General features: G+C 37.8%; 2 protein-coding genes across 6 annotated transcripts in view; both read right to left on the reverse strand.

The window, feature by feature from the left end:
- Window positions 1–672: 672 nt before the first annotated feature.
- On the reverse strand, window positions 673–6254 carry LOC103724299 (superoxide dismutase [Cu-Zn]). Of its 3 annotated transcripts, none has more exons than XM_008815515.6 (8): window positions 6179–6254; window positions 5054–5142; window positions 4843–4944; window positions 4624–4719; window positions 4385–4416; window positions 4209–4284; window positions 1009–1062; window positions 673–844 (listed from the first exon to the last, which is right to left on the reverse strand). In XM_008815515.6, exons 2-8 carry the CDS (start codon window positions 5127–5129, stop codon window positions 822–824), a joined length of 459 nt encoding a protein of 152 aa, XP_008813737.1. In that variant the 5' UTR covers window positions 5130–5142; window positions 6179–6254; the 3' UTR covers window positions 673–821. The 3 variants fall into 3 exon arrangements, with proteins under 3 accessions (XP_008813737.1, XP_089785285.1, XP_089785286.1); XM_089929159.1 differs by having other exon boundaries at window positions 4209–4302; XM_089929160.1 differs by having other exon boundaries at window positions 4209–4302; window positions 6063–6215.
- Window positions 6255–13316: 7062 nt separating this feature from the next.
- The window catches only part of LOC103713683 (coiled-coil domain-containing protein SCD2-like), a 56683-nt gene continuing 44761 nt past the window's right edge, over window positions 13317–25238 (reverse strand). For all 3 annotated transcript variants that reach the window (XM_088716844.1, XM_089929164.1, XM_088716845.2), the window contains 8 exons: window positions 24226–24339; window positions 23968–24089; window positions 22256–22325; window positions 15439–15483; window positions 15155–15195; window positions 14895–15021; window positions 13821–13963; window positions 13317–13683 (listed from right to left, as the gene is read on the reverse strand). In XM_088716844.1, the coding sequence (XP_088572970.1) occupies window positions 13851–13963; window positions 14895–15021; window positions 15155–15195; window positions 15439–15483; window positions 22256–22325; window positions 23968–24089; window positions 24226–24339 (632 nt within the window). In that variant the 3' untranslated portion in view covers window positions 13317–13683; window positions 13821–13850. The remainder of the gene's footprint in view (window positions 13684–13820; window positions 13964–14894; window positions 15022–15154; window positions 15196–15438; window positions 15484–22255; window positions 22326–23967; window positions 24090–24225; window positions 24340–25238) is intronic.

Genomic DNA, 25238 nt, shown 5'->3' on the forward strand with positions numbered 1-25238 from the left:
TCTTCCTCAAGTAATTTCGTTTCTTTTTTTTAATCTCACACCCCATTTATGGTACATGTCTGGTGCTGGATTCGTGTGGCAGGTTTGGTTACTCTCGATGGATCAAATAGAGGACGACATAAATACCGATGGGAGGTTTCGTAATGAGAGTAATTACCAAAAGAAAAATAAAAAAAAAAAACTTAGATAAAAAAATAGCCTGAAAATAAAATTTTCATATTTCAAAAAAAAATCAATAAAAAATATAAAAAAATTCCTTTCTTGCCGGTTTCAAAATATCTTAAACTTTTAAAATCCATAAATAAAATTCATAATAAAATTTTTCTCTTTATTAAAAAAATAATAAATATTTCCTATAATTTTTTTAAAAAAATTGATACTCAACCATACTAAAACTATACATCATATTTCTAAAAATTATATTTCCAAAAAAATATTCTAATATTTTTTTTTCTGTCAACCAAAATGAGTCCACTTATATTTCTGCAGTTTAGCTGCTTCACGTACTCCTCTTTCGTCAAAGGTAAAACAACTAACTAAACCACCAGCTATTGGGAAAAAGTAACGAGTGAGAAAATGCAACTGCTGCCAAGATGTCATCAGACAATATATGCTGAGTCTAGGAACAACAGATATGGTACGTGACAGCACAACACAAATGCTACAGCATACAGGTCCAAAATCCACAAGCTTTCTTATTCAGCATTAGTCACGCTAATGTTTTCCGACCAGCTTACAAAAGGAAACATGCCTTAAGTCTTAGTACATTACATAGGCCTTCTCATCTCACAAACTTACTCTGGAAATCCAGATTAGGTAACTTATCCTTGCAGGCCGATAACGCCTGGAAAATAATAAAGAAGACTCCGTAAGGCTAGAAGGCAAGGTGGTTGATTAAACATTACAAACTAATAGGGGCAGAACAAACTAAAGTTCCTATTTGATAAGAACGAGCAGTGAAATACATAGTTTAGTTTGAACTATCGTATAAAGTTCCAGAAAACCAACCACATGCAACTCTTCCACCAGCATTTCCAGTGCTTTTGCTAAGCTCATGACCACCTGAAAAAGAAAGAGCATTTCAGGATGAACTCGGAGAAATGGAGGGCAGAAAATGTGTGCGTGCACGCATGCATGCAAGAGAGAGAGATTATCAATTCCCAATCTGAGCCAATCATACAATATGACCCAATCAAGCAGATAGCTTACCAAAGATTATTAATTCTATTTCGAAGCTATGTCATTGATGAATTATTTAAGAATATCAAGGGAGTTCATCTCGATAAATAATGCTAGTTGTCATATGTATCTAATCAAATCTCAATGAGTGGCAGAAAGGATATGGGTCTTAACATACCTGACCCATCATGAATTTCCCCTTCCAGAGACCTAGACCCAATTTGATTATTAGACAGTTTTAGGGAAAAGTTCAGCTATGAATTTGATTCTTAGACAGTTTTGGGGAAAAGTTCAGCTATGAATATGATTCTTAGACAGTTTTAGGGAAAAGTTTAGCCATGAATATGATTCTTAAGACAGTTTTAGGGAAAAGTTCATCTATGAATATCCCACAGTCCATGTTGTGAGAACTGAGACCCAGACCCAAGCCAACCAGATAGCACACCTATTTACGATTACAGACACGAGCTTTACACATAGAAAACCGCTTTAAAATTATGGAGATACCTTATTGGGGTTTGGATGGATAGGATTGGGTAGTTGGATGAAAATAGAATCTACAACATGAAGAATATTTGATATGGCAACCTCTACTTCAATTCAACATGGTAATCAATTCCAATGTTATCAAGGGAGGTCAGTCTTTATCAATATTTCTCAACCTTGGTTGTTTTAGTTATGGCTTTCAGCCACAACCCAGAGGACCGAAGTTGAGTTTTCAAAGTCTTCAAAAAGGAGACCATATAGTAACTAGAAAAGAGCTCATATTTAGGAATGAAGAAATACTGGTTTCTTTTAAAGGAGGACGATGAAGTTACTAATTAGGAATCAATCCTACTTTTCTTCTTTCGTACGTAATAAAATTTAGCAAAGCCAGAGCTTGAAGCACGCTGAAAACCATGGGCGGGCTAAGAAGGGAAGAGGGAATGAATGAATTTAGAAAATTCCAACAAAGAAAAAAACGAACAACATGGACAAGAAAATCTTGGATCAGATCTACGAAAACAAAACAAAAAAAAAATGTTGAAGACAATTACGCGGGATCAGACATTAAAAAAGGTAAAAAGAAAAACAATCCAAGAAAAAGAAGGAAGCAAAACTAGATTTCATGTAATTAAAAATGCTATAGGCCATGTGTGCGGAAAGACACCCAATAAATGGTGACACCATAAGTAGCATGCCTATTTTAACCTGAAAACAGTCCAAAATAACTAGACCAAGAAATTTCAAGTTACTTTTTGAAACTATGGTATGTAAGCAAAACCTTTGTTAAAATATCTCATTAAAATTTTTATGTAATAGAATTTAATCAAAAAACAATATCTAATCCATTAGAAGATGCTTTCTAATGCCCATCAAATGGTTTAAATTTCATCTGATACTCTAAAAAACAGAGATGAATATTTTTAGACTCTCCCCAAAATATGATCCATAACCAACAATGGTTATGTAGTTTCAGCTGAAACTAGTCTACAGAGTCATTTCTTATGTATACATGCAAGTTATTCTTTTGAAACCATTTAGTAATTTAGGTGATTTCTGGAAATATCTTATTGTCATGACACTAAGATTTTACAGGTTTTAATTTACAGGTTTGGGTGCAACCAATAAAAAGTAAAGTAAATTTTTACAAGGTTACGAGATTTCTTTTTTTTTCTTGCAGGGTAAGGGCGAAGGGGCTTTTGAGAGGTCTTCGCGAGGAATGCCTAAAATAGATTGGATATCTTGAATTTCAAGATCTGAACTCAAATTTGTAGATTTGAGCTTAAATCCTACAAGGTCCTAAGTTCCAATTTGCAATAGGGTTCTAAGATATTTTTCAAACAGACCTTACAGACCAGTCAGCTTTGGCTGCAGATACTCTGGAATTATAAATAAAGTGATAGTCTTGTTGGGATCAATAAAAAATATTTTCATGTCATTAGCAAGTGATTTGCAATTCATGCCTCACAGAATCATACTTCCATCAATATTTAGATTTGTCATAGGGCGTCCTCAAATGTGTACATGCCCCACCAATGTACTAGAAATGATACCTCGGGACAGATGTAAAGCTCCACAAATTGCTTCAGCACTATGCTATATTTTCCTAAAAGAAATGAACAAGAAGTACACTATTAATTGATAACATTTTCTCAGTTTTCAATGTTTATAATTTATTAGTAGCTTTACCATAACAACTTAAACAATACATGCATGCATCAATATACTCTACAATGATGTCTAAAGCATCTTCTGGACTTGATTTATTTATTTGCTATATTAATCACATATTGTCAACACCTTTTTTCTTTTCTTTTTTGCACCCTTAACTCACTTTTTGGTTGAGATTCTAAAACTCGGAGAAAACTAGCAGAACTGCTTTCGAAAAGAAAACTTCATCGATTAGGCCAACATTGAGAGCAAAACCAAAGTTTTGAACCTTGGGCTTCATCATGATTGCAAATTCAGAAGTATTATAATATGCCCTCTGGGATATTAGGCAATGGGCATACCATGGTAGGGTAGAATGAACTGCCAACCTGCATAAAGCCATAGCAGTGTGGCAGTTTCTTTGTTATCATGCTGTGCTCAAATATACAAGAGATGCCAACACAAACACTTGTTCCGCCCTTTCTGTCTTAAAAAAACCCAAGAATGGATGCTGTTTTCGATGGCCTATTGATGTACCAAACTCCATGCCTGAGCATCCAAAATGGCTCCAATCTTTTTTTTTTTTTCAAAAAAAAAAAAAGGTACAGACACTCAAGATTAAAAGGGCACTGACTAACATAAACCCATTGAGATGAGCTAAAACTTAGTTTCAATATGTAAAAGAAAAACAAGCAAATCACAAAATGCTAGTATTAACAGAGAGATTTTAGTGACTAGGATTCTTTTTGTGCAATAAACTGAACATAAATAGATGGAAAATAGCAATATATAGAAACTGATGCTCGACAAATCCTGGTGTTCCATATTGGCAGATGTTAATGCCTGAAATTAATGGAACATAAAGTTAGCAATAGCATCTGAAAACCAATAATTACCCTTCCCAAGGTCATCAGGATCAGCATGGACAACAATAGCCCTTCCAACAATAGAATTTGGTCCAGAGAGGGGAATCTGCAAAAGTGAATAATCCTTTTTAGTGGTTAGAAGGTAGAAAAATCATTATCTCATCAGGAACGTATCAAACAAAAAAAGGGGGGAAAAATCAACTCACCTGGTTGTCAACAATGCTAAAAGTAACAGTACCTGAAACATCAAACCAAAACCAACAAAAAAATTTAATTAAATAATAAAAAACTAGAAGTCCAGCAACCACCCATGCACAATGCTTCAATAAATCCCTTGAAGAATATAAAAAAACCACTGCTCGTACCAAGTTGTCATTTTTAAATGCGATAAAAACAAAAATGCAGCACCACAAAGTGGCTGTGATAAAAAAAAAAAAGGTCATACCATCCTCGCCAGCAGTCACATTCCCAAGATCACCAGCATGGCGGTTCTTATCTTCAGGTGCCCCATGTTCCTTTGCATCAGGATTAAAATGCGGCCCTGCATTAGGGAAAGAAAAAGAAAAAAACATTATGATGTCCCACACATCAAGTACGCCAATCAGTGATCATAATGAGGTGAAATTACATAAATAATCTGAATCCCAAAACGAGAATTCAGTACCAGTAGACATGCAACCATTGGTGGTGTCACCCAGAGCGTGAACATGGAAGCCATGAAGCCCCGGTTTGAGCCCAGAGATGTTTGCTGTCACTGTAGTAGGACCTGAAACAGAGGTTAAAATTCCATCAACGAATGAGATCCAAAAACAAAATAAAACTTAGGCATCAATACTTGATCAATAAATTGCTATAGGATTCTATAAATAATTTACCATCCCCTTCCTGGGTGAAGTACACAGTGCCTGTCACACCCTCTGTGCCACCAAGAACAGCAACAGCCTTCCCCATTTTTGTACGTGATCTACACATAAATGGTAAAAAACAAAAGAAAAGTTCCAAGACTACAAACAAGATGATGTTTGCACGACTGATATCAAACTGAATACCCTCCTAAATATCGAATTTTGCATGAATCACCTTCTAAAATTTATATTTACATGTATACCCTCGTAAAATACTTGCCTTTTTTTTTTATCCTTATTTTTGCATATATACCCACTCCATCTAACGCCGTTAAAAAATTAACGGTTTCAAACTAAAATAACTAAAATATTCTTAATTGGTAGATGTGCAAAGAAAAACATTGTGATCGCAATGGAAGACACAAAAAAATGTAATTTCAAATTTTAATTTTATTTTTAATCAAAATAAATATAGTTTTTATTTACAGTATTAAAGAGGAGCATTTGCGCAAAAGCACTGGTTTTATGAGGGTACAGAAATAAATATAAATTTTAAGACGGTATTCACGCAAATTTGAATTTTTGGAAGGGTATTCATGGAAAAAAAAACCCAAACTAATTTTTCTCGCAATTATGAACAGAACATGTTTACTCTTAAACAAGTCCATCGGTGCTAAAACTCGGTATGAAGACAAGCGTCAAAGTTATATCAACCAAAAAGGAAATTATAGAGTTGATCATCGACAGAACTGTACCAATATAAGCCCTAAATAAATAGTTATTTTCTAGTTTTGCTTCATAAGGTATTAAATGATCAAATAAACTAAGTAGTAATTAGCAAACAAGCAATCCAAGTTGCGGTACCTAGGAAATCATATATGCAACAAGTGATTCCTAACTCAGAAGAAATTAACCAAAAAAAGAGCCATCTAAAATTCGAAGTAAAGGAAGGAAAAGAAATCAACATAAAGAAACAAAAGCTCGATCAAAGCAAAAACAGGGGCAAGATTCATAAAAATCAAAGCAGAAAGAAGCATACATGGACTTCCTAAGAAAAGAATCGATCAGGTGATCGTTTGCTTAAACCCCAACGCTTATGGTACCAAAATCTAAGATTCTAAACGCTTAGCATCAATTATGCCCTGTTTGGCTTACCTCAGGCCACCCCTTGGAGAGAGCGGTAGAAGAGCCTAGAAGAAGAAGAGAGAGAGTTAGGACTTAGGAGGGTGGCAAGTGAGGATAAGAGAGCTATTTAAGGATCTTTGGGGCGTCACGAGGACCGAACTCGCACCGGCGGTGAGGATAAGAGAAATTTGACCAAAGAAAAGAAGAATCACCGTAGAGAGAGACGTACGTGGGTACCTGTCTAGGCTGATTTATCCTGAGCACGAGGCGTTCATGAGGACCATCGCACGTGAGTTCATATCAGACCTCTAGGAGGCGCCGCGACGCAGGGGCTTGATGGACATCAAACTCAACGTGAAGCGGGCGTATGATAGAATGAGGTGAAATTTTGTGTCTCCATATTTAATTTGAAAGGGTTTGGTTTTCCAATGCTGCGGATCATATAGATTCAGGGATATATTCTGACCCGTATTTTGCCTTATTGATTAATAGCTCTCCGTTGCAGTTCTTCGAATCTTCGATAGGGCTGAGGCAGGGATGTTCCCTATCACCACTGTTATTCATTATCTGTGCAGACTTCCTACTCGGAGCCCTCAGGCATGCAGAATCATACTTGCTCTTTGCGGATGACTGTCTACTTCTGGCCCGTGCGACGAGGCGTTCAACGCTAACCATACGCAAAATTTTGGGGGTCTACTGCAGAGTGTCAGGCCAGTAGGTGAACCTGAACAAGTCAGCCATTTCCTTCAACCCAAAGATTGACCAGGGACGAAGACCTCAGTCATGAGCATCCTGGAGATAAGGGAGTAGGATGGGACTCTGCACTACCTTGGGGTTCCGATTACTGGACTATGGCTACGCAGGGGGGGTGAGCTTATTTGTGGAGCTGAGCATCAGGCGGCGACTGGAGGGTTGGCAAGCGGGCGTTTTGTCTATGATGGGCAGGGTTACGCTGTATGGTCAGTCCCGAGCTTCATTCCTCTTTACTTGATGTCTCACACTATGGTGCCTATAGCAGCTTTACAATGCATGGAGCAACTATTCAGAAGCTTTATCTGGAGGCGGCAGGGGGATAGAGGGAGTGTCCACCTGCTGGCCTGGGAGATATATGCCAGTTGACCAGCAGAGGCGGATTGGGGGTCTACTCGGTGGAGCATCGGGAGATTCTAGTGACCAAACTGGCAGCCAGATTTTTTTTAGAGCCAGAGAGTCTCTAGGAAGCGCTACTGTGGGTGAAGTATGGAGACCCGACTCAACCGTCTGCCTTCTGAGTTGGGTGGGGGTCCTCCTTCATTTGGTGAGAGATTTGTGCTCGTGCCCCAGTGGTGCTACCCGCGATCAGGTGGAAGATCGAGGATGGGCGGGCGGTTAGCGTCCTGGAGGACAGGTGGCTCTCTGAGGTTCTATTGCAGGATTGGCCCACCATGATTGACCTCGGAGGGCTGGAGGGTTGCAGAGTCTGTGATCTCCTCGCTTCGAGGGAGTGGAGGTGGGACGAGGAACTCATCAGGATGTTGTTTGGGGAGCCGCTGGTTGAGCGAGTCCTGTCGGAGAGACAGCAGATAGAAGGTTTGGAGCTTGATCGGAAGGTTGATGGTGCAAGCCCGTGATGTTTTTGGGCTGGTGGGGAGAGCTCCAGTGCGACAGCTAGATGGCAGGTGGATCTGAAGGATGTGGATCTACCCCTGCATTGCTTTATTCCTCTAGAAAGTGGTGTGGGGGTGTTTGCCCACTAGAGGCATGCTAGTCAGGCGAAGAGTGCGGATCCCCTTAGTCTGTGTGGTCTGCTCAGAGGTGGAAGAGTCTATCTATCATGCCCTCATTGAATGTTTGCATGCCAGTCAGATTTAGGAGTGTGCCTTGGCCCAGCCCAACCATCGGAGGTGTGGTCGTCTATTGAGAACTTTGTGGCGGTTCTATGTGGGGTCCCGAATGTGAGAAGAGGGGGACACGGGCTACCTACCTAGCCTACCATTGCTGGTTGGATAGGAATGGCTGGGTTTTCAAGGGTGGCAGTTTTTATCCGAGAGCAGTGGTGGATAGAGCTTTACTGCATGCTGCGGAGTTTCTCGGGATCACGGAGGTTTCGCATGTTGGGCTAGCTAGAAAAATCTGGGGCACTCATTCCGCTACTACAGCATCCAAGTTTGTTCTTGTGTCCTAGGTGCCCCCACCCCTCAGCTTTCTCAAGGTGAACTTCGACGACAGTGTAGGCAAGGGAGGGAGCTACATAGGTGTTGGTTTTGTCATTAGAGACTACGACGTCAAACTGGTGGCAGCAGGGGGCGATGGATCTTCGACACGTCCATGGTGTCTGCCGAGCTCCGCGCAACATGGGGGGTGTCACCTATACGCGACGGGTGCTAGGCGCGGACTATATCCTCTTAGAGGGGGGCTCGGCTATAGTCATCGAGTAGGTGCGAGGTTGAGGATGCACAACTGAGGAGCAATCACTGTTTCATGAGATCCGCCGCCTACTGGGGGGGTGTGTCTCCTACCTAGCCACACATGTTTACCAGGAGGCAAACGGTGCTCCTGATTAGGTTGCGTTCTTTGTTGCTCATCACTCAGGGGGCTTCACCTGGATGGACTATGAGTCTGTGTCAGAGTTTTTTTGTAGCCTTTTATTTTCTGATCTTATTGGCCGCATTCATACCCATCGAGTGTGAGCCGCCGTTGTTAAAAAAAAAAAATAATGAAGAGAGGCGTACATGACAAAAGTGTACGATTTAAAAAAAAGAGAGAGTCTCTCTTTAGGTATGCCATAGCTGACGAAATGGTAAGATTTAAAAAAAATAATTCTCTTTGTTTTTTAAAAAAATTCTCTTCCTTTTGCAGAAAATTTTTTATTTTGAAAATACTAGTTTCTATGAAAAAATATTTGCAAAACTTATGATATTCGAGCTTTCTATTATATATATATATATATATATATATATATATATATATATATATATATATATATATATATATATAATGGAAGAATTTCTCATCTTGAGAAAAAGAAAAAAAAAAAACAGCAATGAGGGTTTCTGTGGCCCATAGAGAACGAAACGAAAGATGTATTTAATTAGAATTTTCAAAAAAAATAAAAAAATAACTTTCCTACAAAATAATTTTTTTATATTTTATAAAAAATATATAAGACATAGAAAATCCTACTTTTACTGATTCAAAATTAGGATAATATTTTTTTTATAAATATTTTTAAGCTTTTAAAGAGAATGAAGATAAGACATTTTTTAAAAAAATACAATAAATATTTATATTATTTTTTAAAAAATAGATGTCCAACCAAACATAAGTTATTGTACAATATATTTTTTTATAATCAACTAAATATATAAATTATTTTTTATATTATGTATTAAAATATTTTAATAAATAGATTCTAATAGTACTTTGTCATCATAAATGGATTAAGACATGTATAATAATCCATGACCTCACCCAAAATGGCTAGCTGGAAGGTATTATTTGGGTTACTTGATTCTGTATAAGTACCTAAGATTGATCTACCCAGTAAATAACCGATATGGGACTAAACACACGCCCGCACAAGTCCTTACATACTCCTCCCGTTTAAGGGTTCAAATCCATTTATATCTAATCATAAACACCACGATCGGCCCATGGTCAGTCCCAATAGATCCGTGCTGCAGTAACTCGTAGTCCACATAGGTTACGGGCCGGCTCTGCTTTGATATCATTTGTAACAACTCCAGACCTCATCCACAATAGCTAGCCAGAAGGTATTATTTGAATTTCTTGATCCTGTATAAGTACCCTAAATCTACCCAACAAATAACCAATATGGGACTAAATACATGTTCGCACGGATTCTAACAATATGAATTAGTTAAATGTAAGTATCTCTCCCTATATATATATATATATATATATATATATATATATATATATATATATATATATATATATGATTTTTTTTGTGAGCCAGATGAAGATATATAAAAGAAGAAAAAAACTGCATGGGAATCTCTTCTGAACAGATAATATATGTCTCTAGCCGAATTGAAGCAATAGTTATCCTTTTCATGATTCGAGTAAGAGTAGCCGTTCATGGCGGTGAGGTGCAACGTGTCTCTACCGCCGGACACACGCTCTGCTCCATTTAATAACACCTGTCCCAGGAGCCAGGGAGAGCGGCAGGCCGCAACAAAACGACTAGAAGGATCCACAGGAAGTATCATTTGAATTTTGCAGGTGTGAACGGAATCTCCAACCGCATTGCGGATGCAAGATAGAGCCGGGCACCAACCAACCTGCGGAATTGTGTTGAAGCCGACCGTGCCCCAACCTTAATGTCCTACGCGAACATTGATATTTCTAATTATGTTAAAGATAAATCTGAGTTTAGAGGCTTTTTACGCCGAAAATAGAAGAAGTTAACTCGATCCAAATCAAAAAAAGGTTCATGGCCAAAAGTAAAAATATCATAGGGTTATTTTGGCATATACAAGTTGTATCCGAAATAATGTCAATAAAATCGCCAGATTACTTTTCTATTCTGATGGCTAGAAAGTTTTAAGCAGTTTCAGCTTTTACATGTACTTCTGCCAATCCATCTACTCTCTAGCCTCAAAACCACATCCGAAGGAAGGCCAACCACCTCTTCTAGAGCCTTCGAGGCTAGGAAACGGTTTTGATTTTGGCTAGCCAGGAGGAACACGAGCAAAGACAATTTTAGATCCATATTTGAAAAATCTTTAATGTTTCTTATTCCCGGTGTGAAACTTCTATGAAGGTTTTTTTTATTAATATCCAGATTTATGTTCCAAATCCGGCGAGATTTAAAAATACTTACCATGTACATCTAGATTCTATAAAATTTTTATCCGAATTTGATATAAACTGGAATGGATCTGACATATTTTATCTCACCGGTCTTTAGCCCTAAGACATGGGTGTTGAGATGGGGCAAAGAAGCTGCTAAGATTTCGAAACCTATTCCTTCGTTTTTAGCCATTTTTTTTAATATTGATGGAAGGGTAGTTTTATCTATAAAATAAAAAATCACCTTTTTTTTAAATTTTATTCTCTAACCAAACACCATAATCTCCACACTTGCCCATCCAAACAAACACACAAAACTCTTATTCTATTGTTGGCGTTAGATTCTTCATGGGGCATGTCACTGATGTCAGAAAACCAAAAGATGGTTAAAAAAGTGGTAGCATAGGTCATGATTAGCCAAATATAAGTAACAATAGAGTAAAAATAAAGATACACAACAAGAAAAGTGTTTGATTGGCCAAAGGTTTGCATATAAATATTTATAAAATACATTCAAAGCAGTCGAGTAACTATCAGCTCCCAATACTAATAACTATCCATTCCTATCATCTACGTATCTCCAATAGTTCCTGTAGTTATATCCCACAATTACCACTTTTCTCAGTCTATCAACCACTCAAGTATTTCTGCACGTCGTGCCACTATTATAGTTAAGTTGAAAGTCTAGTTCTCACACGAATTAGGCCTACTTTAAACTTGATATCTTAGCACCGCTCAACTTGTACCGTTATATTCTTTATGATCGTTTGCTCTACCTTAGCCAAACTCCATTCGGCCTCTTAGATGTCACATTGCAGTCCATTTAAAATTATTATATCTATAAGATTTATCTATGTGGTCTCTATCTAGGACAACCTTATAAGTTGTTAGGATGTGGTGTAAAATCTGCTTAGTGGTCCTATTCCTTCAAACTTATTTGAATAATCTCCTTGACTCCTCCAAAATTTATTTCACAACCAAATTTGATGCTGAACCGGTCACGGGAGAGGTGGCTGCAGCGGTGACGAGTCGATCTCGGGATGACCGCTGCTGCTGCAAAATAAGGAGACAGAGGAAGAGGGAGGAAGAAGAGGAGGAGAAGAAGAGAGGAAGAGAGAGGGAGAAGAAGGGAGGAGGAAGAGAGAGACGGGAAGGGGGGAAGAGAGACGGGAGGAAGAGACGTGAGGGAGAAAACTTTTAATTACTTCATTAAACCCTAATCATGAAGATAGTCCCCTATATATAGGGCCCAAATAAACACAATTAACATAAAACCCCCTTACACAGAAATAACTTCAAATAAACCCAAAAATAACACAAACAAGCCCTACACAAATAAAACGCAAACAAACCCAAAAATAAAATAAAATAAATATGCAAATAAGTTGGTGGACTAGGCGGGTAGCTAATTAGCTCCAATGTTCCCATCAAAATTGTATCTTAGAGATGCTGCCCTGTGGTTAAGGGATCAAGCACGCATATGCATGCATGCATGCTAAAGGTTTGTTGTATCAGTGCATATCGCTTCATATTAAACTACCATATCGTATCAATACTGAGCCAATAGCTATGCTGTTGTATCTTTGATCAACTCCACCAACAAATTCCATCACATACAAGAGTTGTTATACCGGAATTTAGATTCCTGTCTAATTTCAGAGAGATTCACTTCATCGCGTACCATGCGAGGTCGATCAAAGTGGCCGATTGGTTTGCCTGAAGAGGGATATTACCAAGGTCTGGCATGTACTCCATTTTCATCATATCAGGAGTGTTTGCATTATGTACGGTACTGATAAAAAAGATTAGTTAGAATAAGATGTATTAGCAGCTGGCGATTAAAAATATACCTCAGGATCGACGGTTGCTGATTAAAAATTTACTTCCCGATCCTTTGTTACACTATCCATTTTTTCACTCCAACCTTCATCCTTTCATGGATACGTCACCCAGGTTTGGATTCATAAGCTGTGGCAATAGCACTTGTCTGCAGCATAAAATTTTTAAGTGTGCATAAAGATGCACAAAACTAACACAAAGTTCGCATAACGCGCAGATGTATATAAAACACGGCACAAGTGTGTATAGCTATTATAAAGGTAACTGAAATAATGCCGAGGATTAATTGTTGTACTGCAACCAAACCAAGGGTTGGAGAGTTACCTTAAACTGTTGAATGGAAATTGTACTCTTCAATTCAAATTAGCACCACAGTTTTATTGATAGTTGGATACATGAAAGACCGGCAAGCAAGATATCAGTCTTTGCCAAATCACAAGGGCACAAACTTCAAATGAAGCAGGAGCTTCATCTAATTAACAAACTTGCCTCGTGTCAACTGTTTAAGGGAGCAAGAAAACAAAGATAAAAGGAGTTGCTAAAGAATTCTGCTTTTGTTTGAATTAAAAGTTTAAACTTTTTACGTACACTTGATACTCGATAGACTTTTTACATTATCATAACAGTGCAAAAAAGTAAACAAAACAATCACGAGGCAGATGGTGATAGAAAACACAAAACGAAATGTAATGATTTGCATCTGAAATTTCAACAATTTTTAACATCTCCGGGGTTCACTCAGGAAGCACTCCTTGGATCACTGACTGCCACACTGCAAAACCATGTTTTCATTCGCCGACAGAAGAAACTGCAGGGTGGTTGAGCCTTTCAAACATCTGATGCTCGTATGCGAGCACGATATCTTCATCACTCATGACTAGTAGAGGAATGCACAACCTCTCCTACCAAAAAGAAGCAATTCTCACCGGGTCAATGACGAGCACGGAAGAATGAGGTAAATTCTCAACTAAAAATAGTAAAACTGTAGTTTATGAAGAATTGAGAAGCAATCAAACTGCATCTAATGTCATTGATCTACATTTGGAGAGAAGGCTCTTTGTCAGCAAACTCAAAGCTCTGAATCAGCCTGACTTCTGGCATCTTGATCACTCCCTCTCCGTGCTGCTTCCCACAGCTGGGACTCAATCCCCAACTTCTTTAACTCCAAAAGCCCACGCTCAACTGTGACATGGAAAACAAGCACCAAAAGGAGGCTGCAGTAATTCAGCTTACTCATATATTTCTGATAATACCCATTTCATTGGCAAACAGGCACATTGTCCAGCAGTTGCACCCATCTCCTATCACAAGGAGGTGTTGGTGCGCCACTGTTAATCCTCAAAAATTGAAAAAAGTCCATTCCATTGAGACTAACTGCTAACAATACTAACACTATTTCGAATATTAAGAAAGTGTCTTGCCAATTTGGTAAGAACAAGAATGCATTTCTTCTCATGGTCTAGTAGTTGTAACCCAACACATACTGGATACTACCAGAAAAAGCCATAGAAGAACCCATTATGTACAGTGCTGACTAGAAAATTGTGTTTATTCTTCTTTGGATCAAGAACTATGAAAACCATGGCAATATAAATTTTAAGACATCTACTGCCCTTCAGACTTGCATATAGAACACATACAAGCATTCCCACATACATAGAGAAGGTAGAAAAATAAAGGCATATGAAAATATTTTTTAAATTAGGTTCCATACACATTGTTATATTCTAATATATTTTCTTACACGAGTCTCGCACGGGGTATGCATGGGAGAAATAGCATGAACTGTAGGGAGAGAAAATGATGTGGAGACAGATGTACAGACAACCTGGACCCTCATGTACACAGCAGCATGTTGGAGTTCGAGTTTAATACCAGAAAAAATAAATGGATTTCACAATACCTTCATTCCCATCATGAACTTCAATGCCAAGGCACATGCATGACTGCATGCTCATTTGAACTTATAGACACCTAATGCACTTTAGTGGAATTAATTGTAAAGGAGACAGTCAAGTTATTCTTCAGCATGTCAGACATTTTCAGTTATGCAAAATTGCAAATATTAAAACCGAATATCTTCATTTTTCTAAAATACAAAACATATGATTACCTTCTACCACATCATGTGAGGTAGGGGAGTGGTTATTTTGCTCAATCCAAAATTGCAAACGTTCATCTGCAATGTCCTCTTCCAAGCCATGATTTTTGACTCTCCTCCAGAAATATGTAAGCCAAGCCTGGGAGCGCATAGGAAGTCAGGCACTCAATGACACACATAATCAGAAAAATTGAAAAGCAAGAAACTACTTATCCTCTTGGATAGCAAGACCAACTGATACACATAATCTTAGAGAAAAGACATCATTGCACCTGCTTGAAGAGCACATCCTCAGACTCCTCCTGACTCAATTCTGAAAGAAAAAGTAACTAGGATTTTACCATCAAGCACAGTTGCAGTAACTAGTTGAGCGAAAGAACAATTAGATTGTTATGGAACTAATATTAATTGCATTATTTCCAAAGAAAAAGAACCATCATAATTCATAAACAATTCCATTTTTGACTCATATGAGGAATTTGCTTCATGGTCGTTCCCCATCTTTACACTACCAAGCATGCTCTATGAAAGAAGAGAGTTAGAGAGAAGAACTAACCAACTGCTTCCACAGGATTTTGACCTTCAGCTGCAATTGATGAACCTACAACAAGATGCTCGTTATTGTCTAGACTAAAGGCGTCAATTGTTACGACTTTAAAAGAAATGATTATAAATCACTAATAAATGGTCTATATAAACACAAAAACAGAGTACAGTGTCCATCAGATTGGATAATTAGTGGAAAGCATTGCAAAAAAGAAACCAGATGCCGTAGAATTACACAAGTTTAATCGAGTATAAATGACATGTCAAGTAGACCAGATATAGGGGAAATTCAGTGTGATCATCTCAGTTGCCAGAACGGAAGAAGGTGCGAGTGTGGATGCAAGGAAGCGGATATCTTAGAAATATTTTTAGCAATGAAGCCAGGTGAGATTCTGGGTTGATTTTAAAGTAGGTCCGTCACCCTCGATAAAAGATTTCGGCTTCTAAGATCATCATGTCAATAATTGCTAAGCTGACACACATGCGCACACTATACTTTTGAGAAGGGACATTTTTGACTTTCTGAAGTGCCCCAAATTATATCTGCTATCATTCATTTCTATTGATTTCTGATTCAAATATTACAAGAAGCAAGGTTATGAAAAGGACCAGGCGATGCTAGTCAATGGATTAGGCAGCTGCCTAAGAAGGAAATCCTCCAATACTTCAAGAAAACACACGTACAAACTCCCAAAACCAATCTCCGGGGCCGACCACTTCTCCTTTTAATAAACACATACAAACTCTCAAATCTCAATACCAATCTCCACAGCCAACCACTTTTCCCTTTTAAAAAAGCAGAGAAAGGAGGAGTCTCCAGCTGGCTACTGCTCTTGTTCTTTCCCTTCTTTTTTTTCCTTCCCATGTAAAATCTTCCGGCCAGGGAAGTATATCATAACTAGTAGTATCTTATCTTAGCGGGATTGAAGTACTTCATAACTAACAGTATCCCATCCATCTTAGTGGGATTTAAGCGATCACCACTTAGGCCCTTTGGGGGGTAATATTCACCTAGTCAGGCACCTAGGTGCTTAGTCAGGTGCCTTTTATAACACTGATAGCAAGTAACATTTTCTAATGGAATATATATGTAACAAATACTATCATGTACTCTTCTCTAATCTTTCTGCTCAGAGCTTGGCTATACTTTCCATTGCAAGCCAGTCCTCCTCCTTTGGAGTTTACAGCAATTACATGCTTTTCCAACATATACCATTTCTTTACTACATCTGTAGTCCAACTCATTGCTAAACCTAACAAGCCAAGTGTGTAACTGAAATCGTGTTCCTGCCAAGAATTCAGCTTTAACATTGCTAAACATATGCTGCATTTTATACTTATATTTATATCAAGGATTGCCGAATCGGTACTAGGTGCCGCACGGTCCGGTTCGGACCGGACCGAACTGGTACCGAACCGGTCGCCAAAAATGCCATAACGCGCGCAGTGGCAAATCTAACCGGACTTGGTGCGAACCACGGTTCGCACCGAATCCTGGCCAAATCGGACGGAACCGGTCTGGTTCCGTCCGATTCGCTCTTATGCCCGCTGTGCCGGAACCATTTTATATGCCCAAACCAACCCGGTCAGAGACTGGGTCGGCTCGGTTCGGCCTGAATAGGGCGGTACGGCTCGGTTCCACATTTCTTGATATATATATATATATATATATATGTGCATTTTGTTTCTTTTGTTTTTATTGTATTTACTTTCTTATATATGAAATTAGCATATGTAATCTATTTATTTCTATTTTATTTATTTATTATAGGATAAATTACATAAAAATCAATTATTATGGCCATATTTGGCCACTTATAAAATTTTTCTTCTCCTTCAGCATCCATACCAAGTACAAGGTCAAGATTGCCCCCTAATTGAGTAAAAGCCTATTTACATGACTGATATTGCCTTCTAATGAAGGAAAAGTCAATTTAATCCTTTAGAACATAAGAAGGCACTGAGCTGACCATCTGCCAAATCAATGGTGAAGAAGAATCCTAAATAAGTTTAGCATATATGATAAAGAATATAATAAAAACTTCATATTAAATTATTACATTAAGGAGATGAAAGAGTTATGTCTTTCCCTCTTCTTTCCCAAATTGGTGTTTAGATCTCGTCATTCCTTCTTCTCCTTCCAATCTTTCTAATCTTCACCATTACCAGCCTCTTTCAGTCCGCCCTTAACTAGCCATCAACCACTGCTCTCTAACAATGAAAACTTAGAATTTATCTCTTATTTTCTATTTAATTTGTTTACATGCTGGGAAATGTTTTATTCTACTTCTTTACTTTCCTCTTCCTTCTTTCTTGGCTTCCCCAACTCTAAAGATTGCATGTCTCAGTAGGCTGGTAATTACAAGATTGACCCTTACAAGTTGGCACTCATCATGAGGCAATAGAACGTAGTCATTGTTACATTTTTCTTAGTGAAACTTAGGGTTTCAAATATTTTTGCAATTGGTAAGATGCAGCCATGGCCAATAGGAAATTCAAGCAAACAATCTGAATACGAGCATCAAAAGATGCAAACCTGCATTCCTAAACATTTAAATAAAACCTTATTGTTCATAGAAATCTGATGGAGTTCCTTGCTTCACCTGTTTACCTCTTCTTCCTCCTACCAAACTAGAGGCCACCTCCTTTTTATTTGCTTTACCCCTTCATGTGTTATTCTAGACAAGAGGAAAGTTTTCATAGAATGGTAGGCAATGTGCTCTGGTTCTGGTACTTGAATTCCCTGTAAGATTTTAAAATTCATTAAAGAGCTTAAGAAGTAGAGGTGGATCTAAATTGTTCACTTATTTTCTTGAGTTATTAGAAACTAAATAGAAACTTGTTCTTATTTCTAAAATATTTCTTTAAATAAAAAGCAAGTTGTCTATTTTACTGGTGTAGGTTGGGTGAAAATAATTTCTCTTGCTTAGAGATGTCTGTTTTACCAGTTTAAGCAAGTTTGGATATATTAGCCTTATTAAGAACATTCAAACTTCAATTTTGGATGGGCCAACATAATAGTTAATGGGCCTAAACAAGATCTAGGTTACATTTTGGATCGTTAAAATATGTACCCCTGTTAGGTTGTTAGTCCAATATGATTCTTATTTTGTGAAACATGAGTTTCTAGGATGGGCAATTATAATAATATGCCGTCTTACAAATAGAACTCGAATTTCCAAGTTGGACCAACATAAGGTGTATCCTTTTAAGTTGTTGAGTGGTGCAAAGTTTGTTTCTCGAAGTTAAAGTCTATGTAAAGTTAATGAATCCCTTCTGCTTGTCATATCACTTCCATTCCCCTCACTTGGCATGAGACCCACTATGCCACCCCCATTTTAGTCGGGCTCCATCCTTCCCCAGTCAACATCAGACTACATTTCCAAGTCCATCTTAAAAAGCTCTAGAGATCAATCATGGTCAAAACAAGATAGTGAAAATATCCTGCAATCAACTATGTGGTTTTCACCTTGCACTTTTGTCGTTGCTCCCCTTGCATTCTATGTCACAGCTGAAGTGATGACAGAAACCCTTTTTAGCAATGGGAAGAGGAACCATGGCCTAACTAGGAGAAAATCTTATCCTGGTTCTTAGTATAGCAGATAAAAGAGAGAAAGTTTAAAGTGTCAGAATGTGAAAAGGCCAATATAATTGATTTTTTATTTATTTACCGTGTTTCCTTAGACATGCATTGCTTGAACTCATTTGCTGGCATGTATGTATACATGTATGCATCTACAAATACGTATGCACAAATATACACACATAATGCAAAGATACATATACACACACACACACACACATGCAAGATACATACATACATACATACATACATACATACATACATACATACGTATATATATATACACACACATACATACATACATACATACATGAACATGCATACGTGCACTCTATGATATCAAATTGGGCTTAAATATTTTTAATTTTGTTTCTTTCTTGTGAACCCTTCTGACAATTTGAAATTTTGGGTCGCAAATGTCGGCCCTTATATTGGATAATAATCGAGGCACATTTTATTCATACAAATATTAGCAAAAAAATATAATTTATGAGTAAACCGACAAAAATAAAGGCCTTATCTTATCAATAAAATTTCATTTCTGATACATTTCTTCTAACATATTTTCCAATCATCAAGAATTATTAAAATGGTCATTATTGATTTTGTTTTCTATACAAAGTGTAAACTGTGAAAGTAGATGACAGTTTACTGGTGCTCATGGTTTTAAATATTGTGGGACAAGACTTTCCTAGTTTTTTTGTGGAATAGGGTGTCGATATGGGTGCCTTGCATATCGACACTCAAGATGGTGAATGTCCTATCTTGTTCTATTTCTTGACTTATCCCATCCCGCATCCCGACACTCGACCCGTCTCAACACCTAGGATCGTAGGATGTCTTATTATCAGTATTTAAAAACTTGGGTGCTTGTGAAACTATTTTCATTTGTTGAGTTCCATTTGTTTAATGCACAACACTGATTAATTTCTCGAAAAGGCCATTTTCTTTCCAGTATGGATCCATCTTTCAAAGGAATAGAAAGACATATCATTGGAATCAAATTAAAGTTTTGATTTCAATAAATTTCTTACAAAAAGTTTGATTAGATCTTCAAACCAATATATAGTAATAACATGAAAATGTTAGTAAACTCTATAGAATATGAGAGCTCATTAGAAAGACCAGAGGGCCCAATTACCATATAAAAGTCTTGCGACTTGTTATTGTTGACAAATAGAGCAACAACCAAGGTACGTCGTCGTAGTACCAGGCCCCATACCAATGCCACCCTATCACTATGTCGGTACATACGGTACGGCCGGTTCGGCATACTGAGTGTCGGTACGCCTTCCGTACTATGTACCGATACTGAACCAGTACGGTATGCCTTGTACCGCCCCATTCGGTATGGTATAGCGAACCATGGTAACAACCAAGGTTCGTTGTCTCAATACCAAGCTCTGTACCAGTGCCACACTAGTACTGTGTCGATACGGTATGGTATAAGATCTTTTCGGCATACCGAATATTGGTACGCCATCCATATCGGATACCAATACAGTACGGTATGCCCCAAACCGAGCTCCATACGCTACCCATACCGGATATTGGTATGGTACAATACACTCCGTACAGCTCGATTCGGGCCAATACGGCGAACCATGGTAACAATGATAGTCAAAATAAAGTATTCACTAGCAAAGAACAACACTAGTTTAGAGAATGATGTCTGGGATGAGGTAGGGCTAGTGATGGATTAGTTTGAGATTGGTTCGGCTCATGTCAAGTTGGGACAATAGCATATGAAACCTTGACGAACACCCAACATCTAGTTGAGACTCTTTTACCAATACCTACTCATAGGTCAACCTCCATGCCATAACTTGACCCATTCAAACAATAAATAAACATGACATACAAGGCTCAATCCATAACTAACCGAGCTTGACCTATCTAGTCCAATGACTCCAACTATTAATGATTCATTACCAAAACTAATAAAAAAACTAAATACTAAAAAAGACCTAGTATTCATTAAATTCTTACCCAGGTCATGACTCAACACGAGCTAAATTATTCTGCCCAAATAGAACTGTATCCTTGCAATTCAAGAGTTGGCACTAAGCTCTAACATACCCAACGCATTAAAAGTTCTTGTCAAATAATTTGACTCATACACGACCCAAATTAAAAATAGGTTAGGTTATCTAGTTGATTCAATCTTTACCGCTAGTAGGAGGAAGCATTCATTGAATGCAGAATTTTACTAATGACCATATCTTAACGGAAAAAGTGTTGTATGGCTACCATAGATTTGTATATATCATGACAGTTAGGACCAAGGTCTGCTGAACCGGCTCGAACTGGCCGGTTCAGCGCGTATCGTACTGGTACCAACGCCCACTAGTACGGTTTAGCTATTGAAAACGGTTTGGACCAATTTTCACTGTGTATCGGTGCGAACCGGGCCAATACAAGCCGGTATTGGTGCGAACTGGGCCGGTTCGTACCAGCCCAAGCACGGGCACCCCTTGCGCCCCACACGCAGGGTACGTGAGGAAGAGCGCCAGTGCATGAGGCAGCGCCCCCCGCGCGTGGCTCCTCGGCGCGCGCGGGGCAGTGCACCCACACGAGCTCCCGAGACAGCTCGCTCGCACGGGATATTCAATGCACCTTTATGGCATTTAATGCGGACGCGCGCGCGGATCTTTGCCGGTACAGTACCAGTTCGGTTCAGTACTGTCTCGGTACCGTACCGGTACCGACGCCCACCGGTACGTCGGTACAATCGGTATGGGGAACCTTGGTTAGGACATGTACTAAACTACATTGGCTAGTGAGGTTGTACCATATTGCACCAGTGATACAGGGTGCAGCATGTTGGTTAGGAACTAGGACTCACTACACCTATCATATCGAGCGTTGGGACTAAGAAATGTACCACATTGACACTCATTACGGATTGTACCGATTGGGTATGGAGATTGGAAATGGTACTTAAAATCTCGGTTAAGATTACTAAAAACACAGACAAGGGAGGTATTCTGAAAATATCCATACAGTTCATCCAATTAAACAAGTAGAAAAATGCCTCCCCTTCAATTTAAGTGGAATTGGAATTCCGTTACAAAATCACAATACAATAGCATTTTCTGCAAAAACAACTTAAGCCAACTCTAGGACAAGAGAAAGCAATATTTTCTATACGAATGATGAGAAAATGTATAGAAGAGGCAGCCAAAAAAATCAACAGGGGTCATGGAAAATAAAAACAAAATTTAGAACTTTAGCAGGAAATTACCTGAGAATGATCCAGACTTGATACTTGCACGTCGATGTCGAGCCATTGCAAGAAGGACAGCATCCTCTACCTTCAAACAAATAAAATCAGTAAGAGCCAAGGGAAATCCATACAATCTAAATTAGTTGGAATCAAATAGAGAAAAAGCTTCAAAATGATGAAGTATGCATGCAAGTACGTCTGTCTATATGTACATAATTATGCAGTCTATGTAAAAGTATCAGTTCATGGGGCATGTTATTATAGTTGTCGAGCACAATTTGTTTTGTTGAACCTAACTTTTAGTTCCTCATGATAGATTCCAAAATATAGTCACTTTCAATCTTAGTAAGAAGGTCATGAAGATTCATTTTGTAGCAATAATAAGCTATGAGTTTTACCTATATTAAGTGCATCGCTTACCATTCGACACATTAGTTCTTGCATTGGCTAAAAACTATTCAGTATTCTGTTACTGTTTCTAGCTAGCATGTCCTGGAAAGCTGCCCAACCTAGTTTCATGGTCTAAAACTTGATTCAACAAAACTACACAAGATATTCAATGGGTAAAATCTCAAGTGCAAAAACCTGAGTTCTCAGGTTTTCTTTCTTCATAAAAGCATAGAGAAGAATCTTAGGTATTACCTAAAATGAGTATCAAAGAGTAAGGGAAAGCACACTCAAAGAATAATCAGACCCCTTTAGAATAGGCTGTCACTTCACCAACAATCAATATATACTCAAAGTACTTCAGAAAAGGTGTTACTTCCAATTTAGGACTAATTACTGCAAGTGGGTAATGGTATAACTAGCAAATATTAGCATGTCCATCAGGCCTAACTAATAGTTAAAGAATTATAACATGAGCATGGATTGGAAAAAGAGAAAAGAAAAGAAAGAAAGTTTTATGCAACAACACAATATGTAACAATGTGCTACCGAAAGAAGAAAGAGGCAAGAAGGCATGATTTGACAATCGGCACTCCCTCCAACTCCAAGGCACAAGTTATAAGCGAAGGGTAAAATGCAATACAGTTGCTAGGTTTAGGGGAAGCTCGGAAGATCCCTTGATTTCCTGAGGTTAAATTGCCAGATTTAGAAGTTACTTGTCCATTGAATAAATCTATAGGTTTCATACTAGATCCTCTTTTTCATCCAAGGATGACTCAGTTGAGATTTTGGCAAGATGAATCAAATATTAGTCCTAAAAGCTGACCCCTATATAGATAGCATACTGTCTTGTTATGCAAAGATATGGCTGAAGGCTCCAAAAGAAACAATGGATTTAAATAAGCATTAAAAAGTATAAATCTGCATAACAACCAAAGATGTACTTGGAATCACATAACTTGCCTCTTGAAATTTACAACTTAAAACTTGGCATAGAATACATGCAAAAAGAAACTTGACTTCATGAAATAAAATTCTAAAGAATTAATGCTTTAGGAATGTAATATGTTCAAGTAAAGGATGAGTCTTATGAAACCATTGAAGTGTGAGAATAACAAAAACAGGATACCGGCGCTTTGTCATGCAAAATACAAGAATTCATTCACTCCACAAGGATATTATAAGACAAGACCACAGAGGTTCCATGAATTGAAGCAAAAAAGTAGATTATATTTGTCATGGGCATATCAAGTGTTAAAGAAAATATGAAGTCATTTTAAACTGAACAGTGAATAAACTAACTAATAAAAAACAATAAAATAATTAAGAAAATAAGCAGGAACCTTCATTGAAGTTAGTTCTCGCAAGCCCTTCTCAACTAAAATCATGCACTCAATATTTCCCTCTTCAGCTAGATCATTTACATTCAATTGCACTTTGTCCTTCTCCTCTATATCAGCTATTTCTGTTGAATGTTAAAGATGAAAACAACGAATGAATAACAAAAAAAATCTGAAGATTGAAGGAGAGATATTGATATATTGCATTAAAATCTTTTAAAATAACCACTGAGCCAAAAATAGGACACCAAGAAGGCTGACCTGATGGATTTCCATCTCTAGCCTTCTGTCCAGCAGATAAGACAACTTCCATAGGATCTGGGGCCAAGGATGACCAGTATTCATGCTTTGTTTCAGCAACATCAGCATGTATGCCTGAGATCCAACCAACCATCATTCTTACAACCAATAGACTATAGTACAGCCTCAGTTTAGTCCTACAGAATTATGAAAATCCAATCTACCTTTAGACCACTCAAGTCCAACTCAACCCAAAGAATACCCTATAATGCCACTATCAAGAATCAAAAAACTTTTAATATACCATCTAAAAAAGTTTAGACTCCCTAAATAATCATCCTCAAAAAAATTCAGAGTTAAATAAACATCTATAACTGTTAAATATGATTTTTTGATATAGAAGTTTAGGCTTTTTTAACTTTAAAACTCATTTTCAGACATAAATTATGACTATTTTCATGTTCAATGCATTCAGTGAGAAGTTTCTGTAATCCTAAGCGCATTTAGATCATCCTATACAAAGCACTGATGCAAGTAACAAATCATTACATCAATGAAATGACAGTTCAGTGCATAGGAATACTTGGTGAATGAGGATTCATAAACCTGAAACAAATAATTGGGCCAAGACTGGACAGTATGGCTATGGTTACATGCATCAATGAGAAGAATGATTGCACTCCCAATTCATATACATAATTCTAAAGTCCCGAAGAATATTCTAATCTTCTAGTCATAAATTTACATATATCATATCCTGTTCAGGCATTAATCTTGTTTGACCTCCTCCTTCCTGTAAAACAAGACATAATAATAGCGTATTTGAAGGTTGATACCTATAAAGATAATTTGGAGAGACCGAGAAAAGCTAAATGAATAGATGAATAAAGCTGCATGTGCATGCATCTATGCACACAAAAAGAGAGGGGCGGAGTGGGGGGTTGGTATTTGTTATAATATCCCACAATTTACCTAAGCTCTCAGAAATCTTTTTTGAGCAGTCAAAGGCCATTTATGCTTCCACAGTTTTAAGT

This window comes from Phoenix dactylifera, chromosome 2, assembly GCF_051530095.1.
Source record: "Phoenix dactylifera cultivar Ajwa chromosome 2, Ajwa_hap1_PhDact_Kaust_v1.1, whole genome shotgun sequence".
Taxonomy (NCBI): Eukaryota; Viridiplantae; Streptophyta; class Magnoliopsida; order Arecales; family Arecaceae; genus Phoenix; species Phoenix dactylifera.

Coding starts and splice junctions, on each gene's coding strand:
- LOC103724299 (XM_089929159.1), bottom strand. CDS start 5,129: ATGGGGAAGGCTGTTGCTGTTCTTGGTGGCACAGAGGGTGTGACAGGC. Junction 4,417..4,623: donor TGTGACTGCTGGCGAGGATG/GTATGACCTTTT, acceptor TTGATGTTTCAG/GTACTGTTACTTTTAGCATT. Junction 4,303..4,384: donor TTAGCATTGTTGACAACCAG/GTGAGTTGATTT, acceptor ACCACTAAAAAG/GATTATTCACTTTTGCAGAT.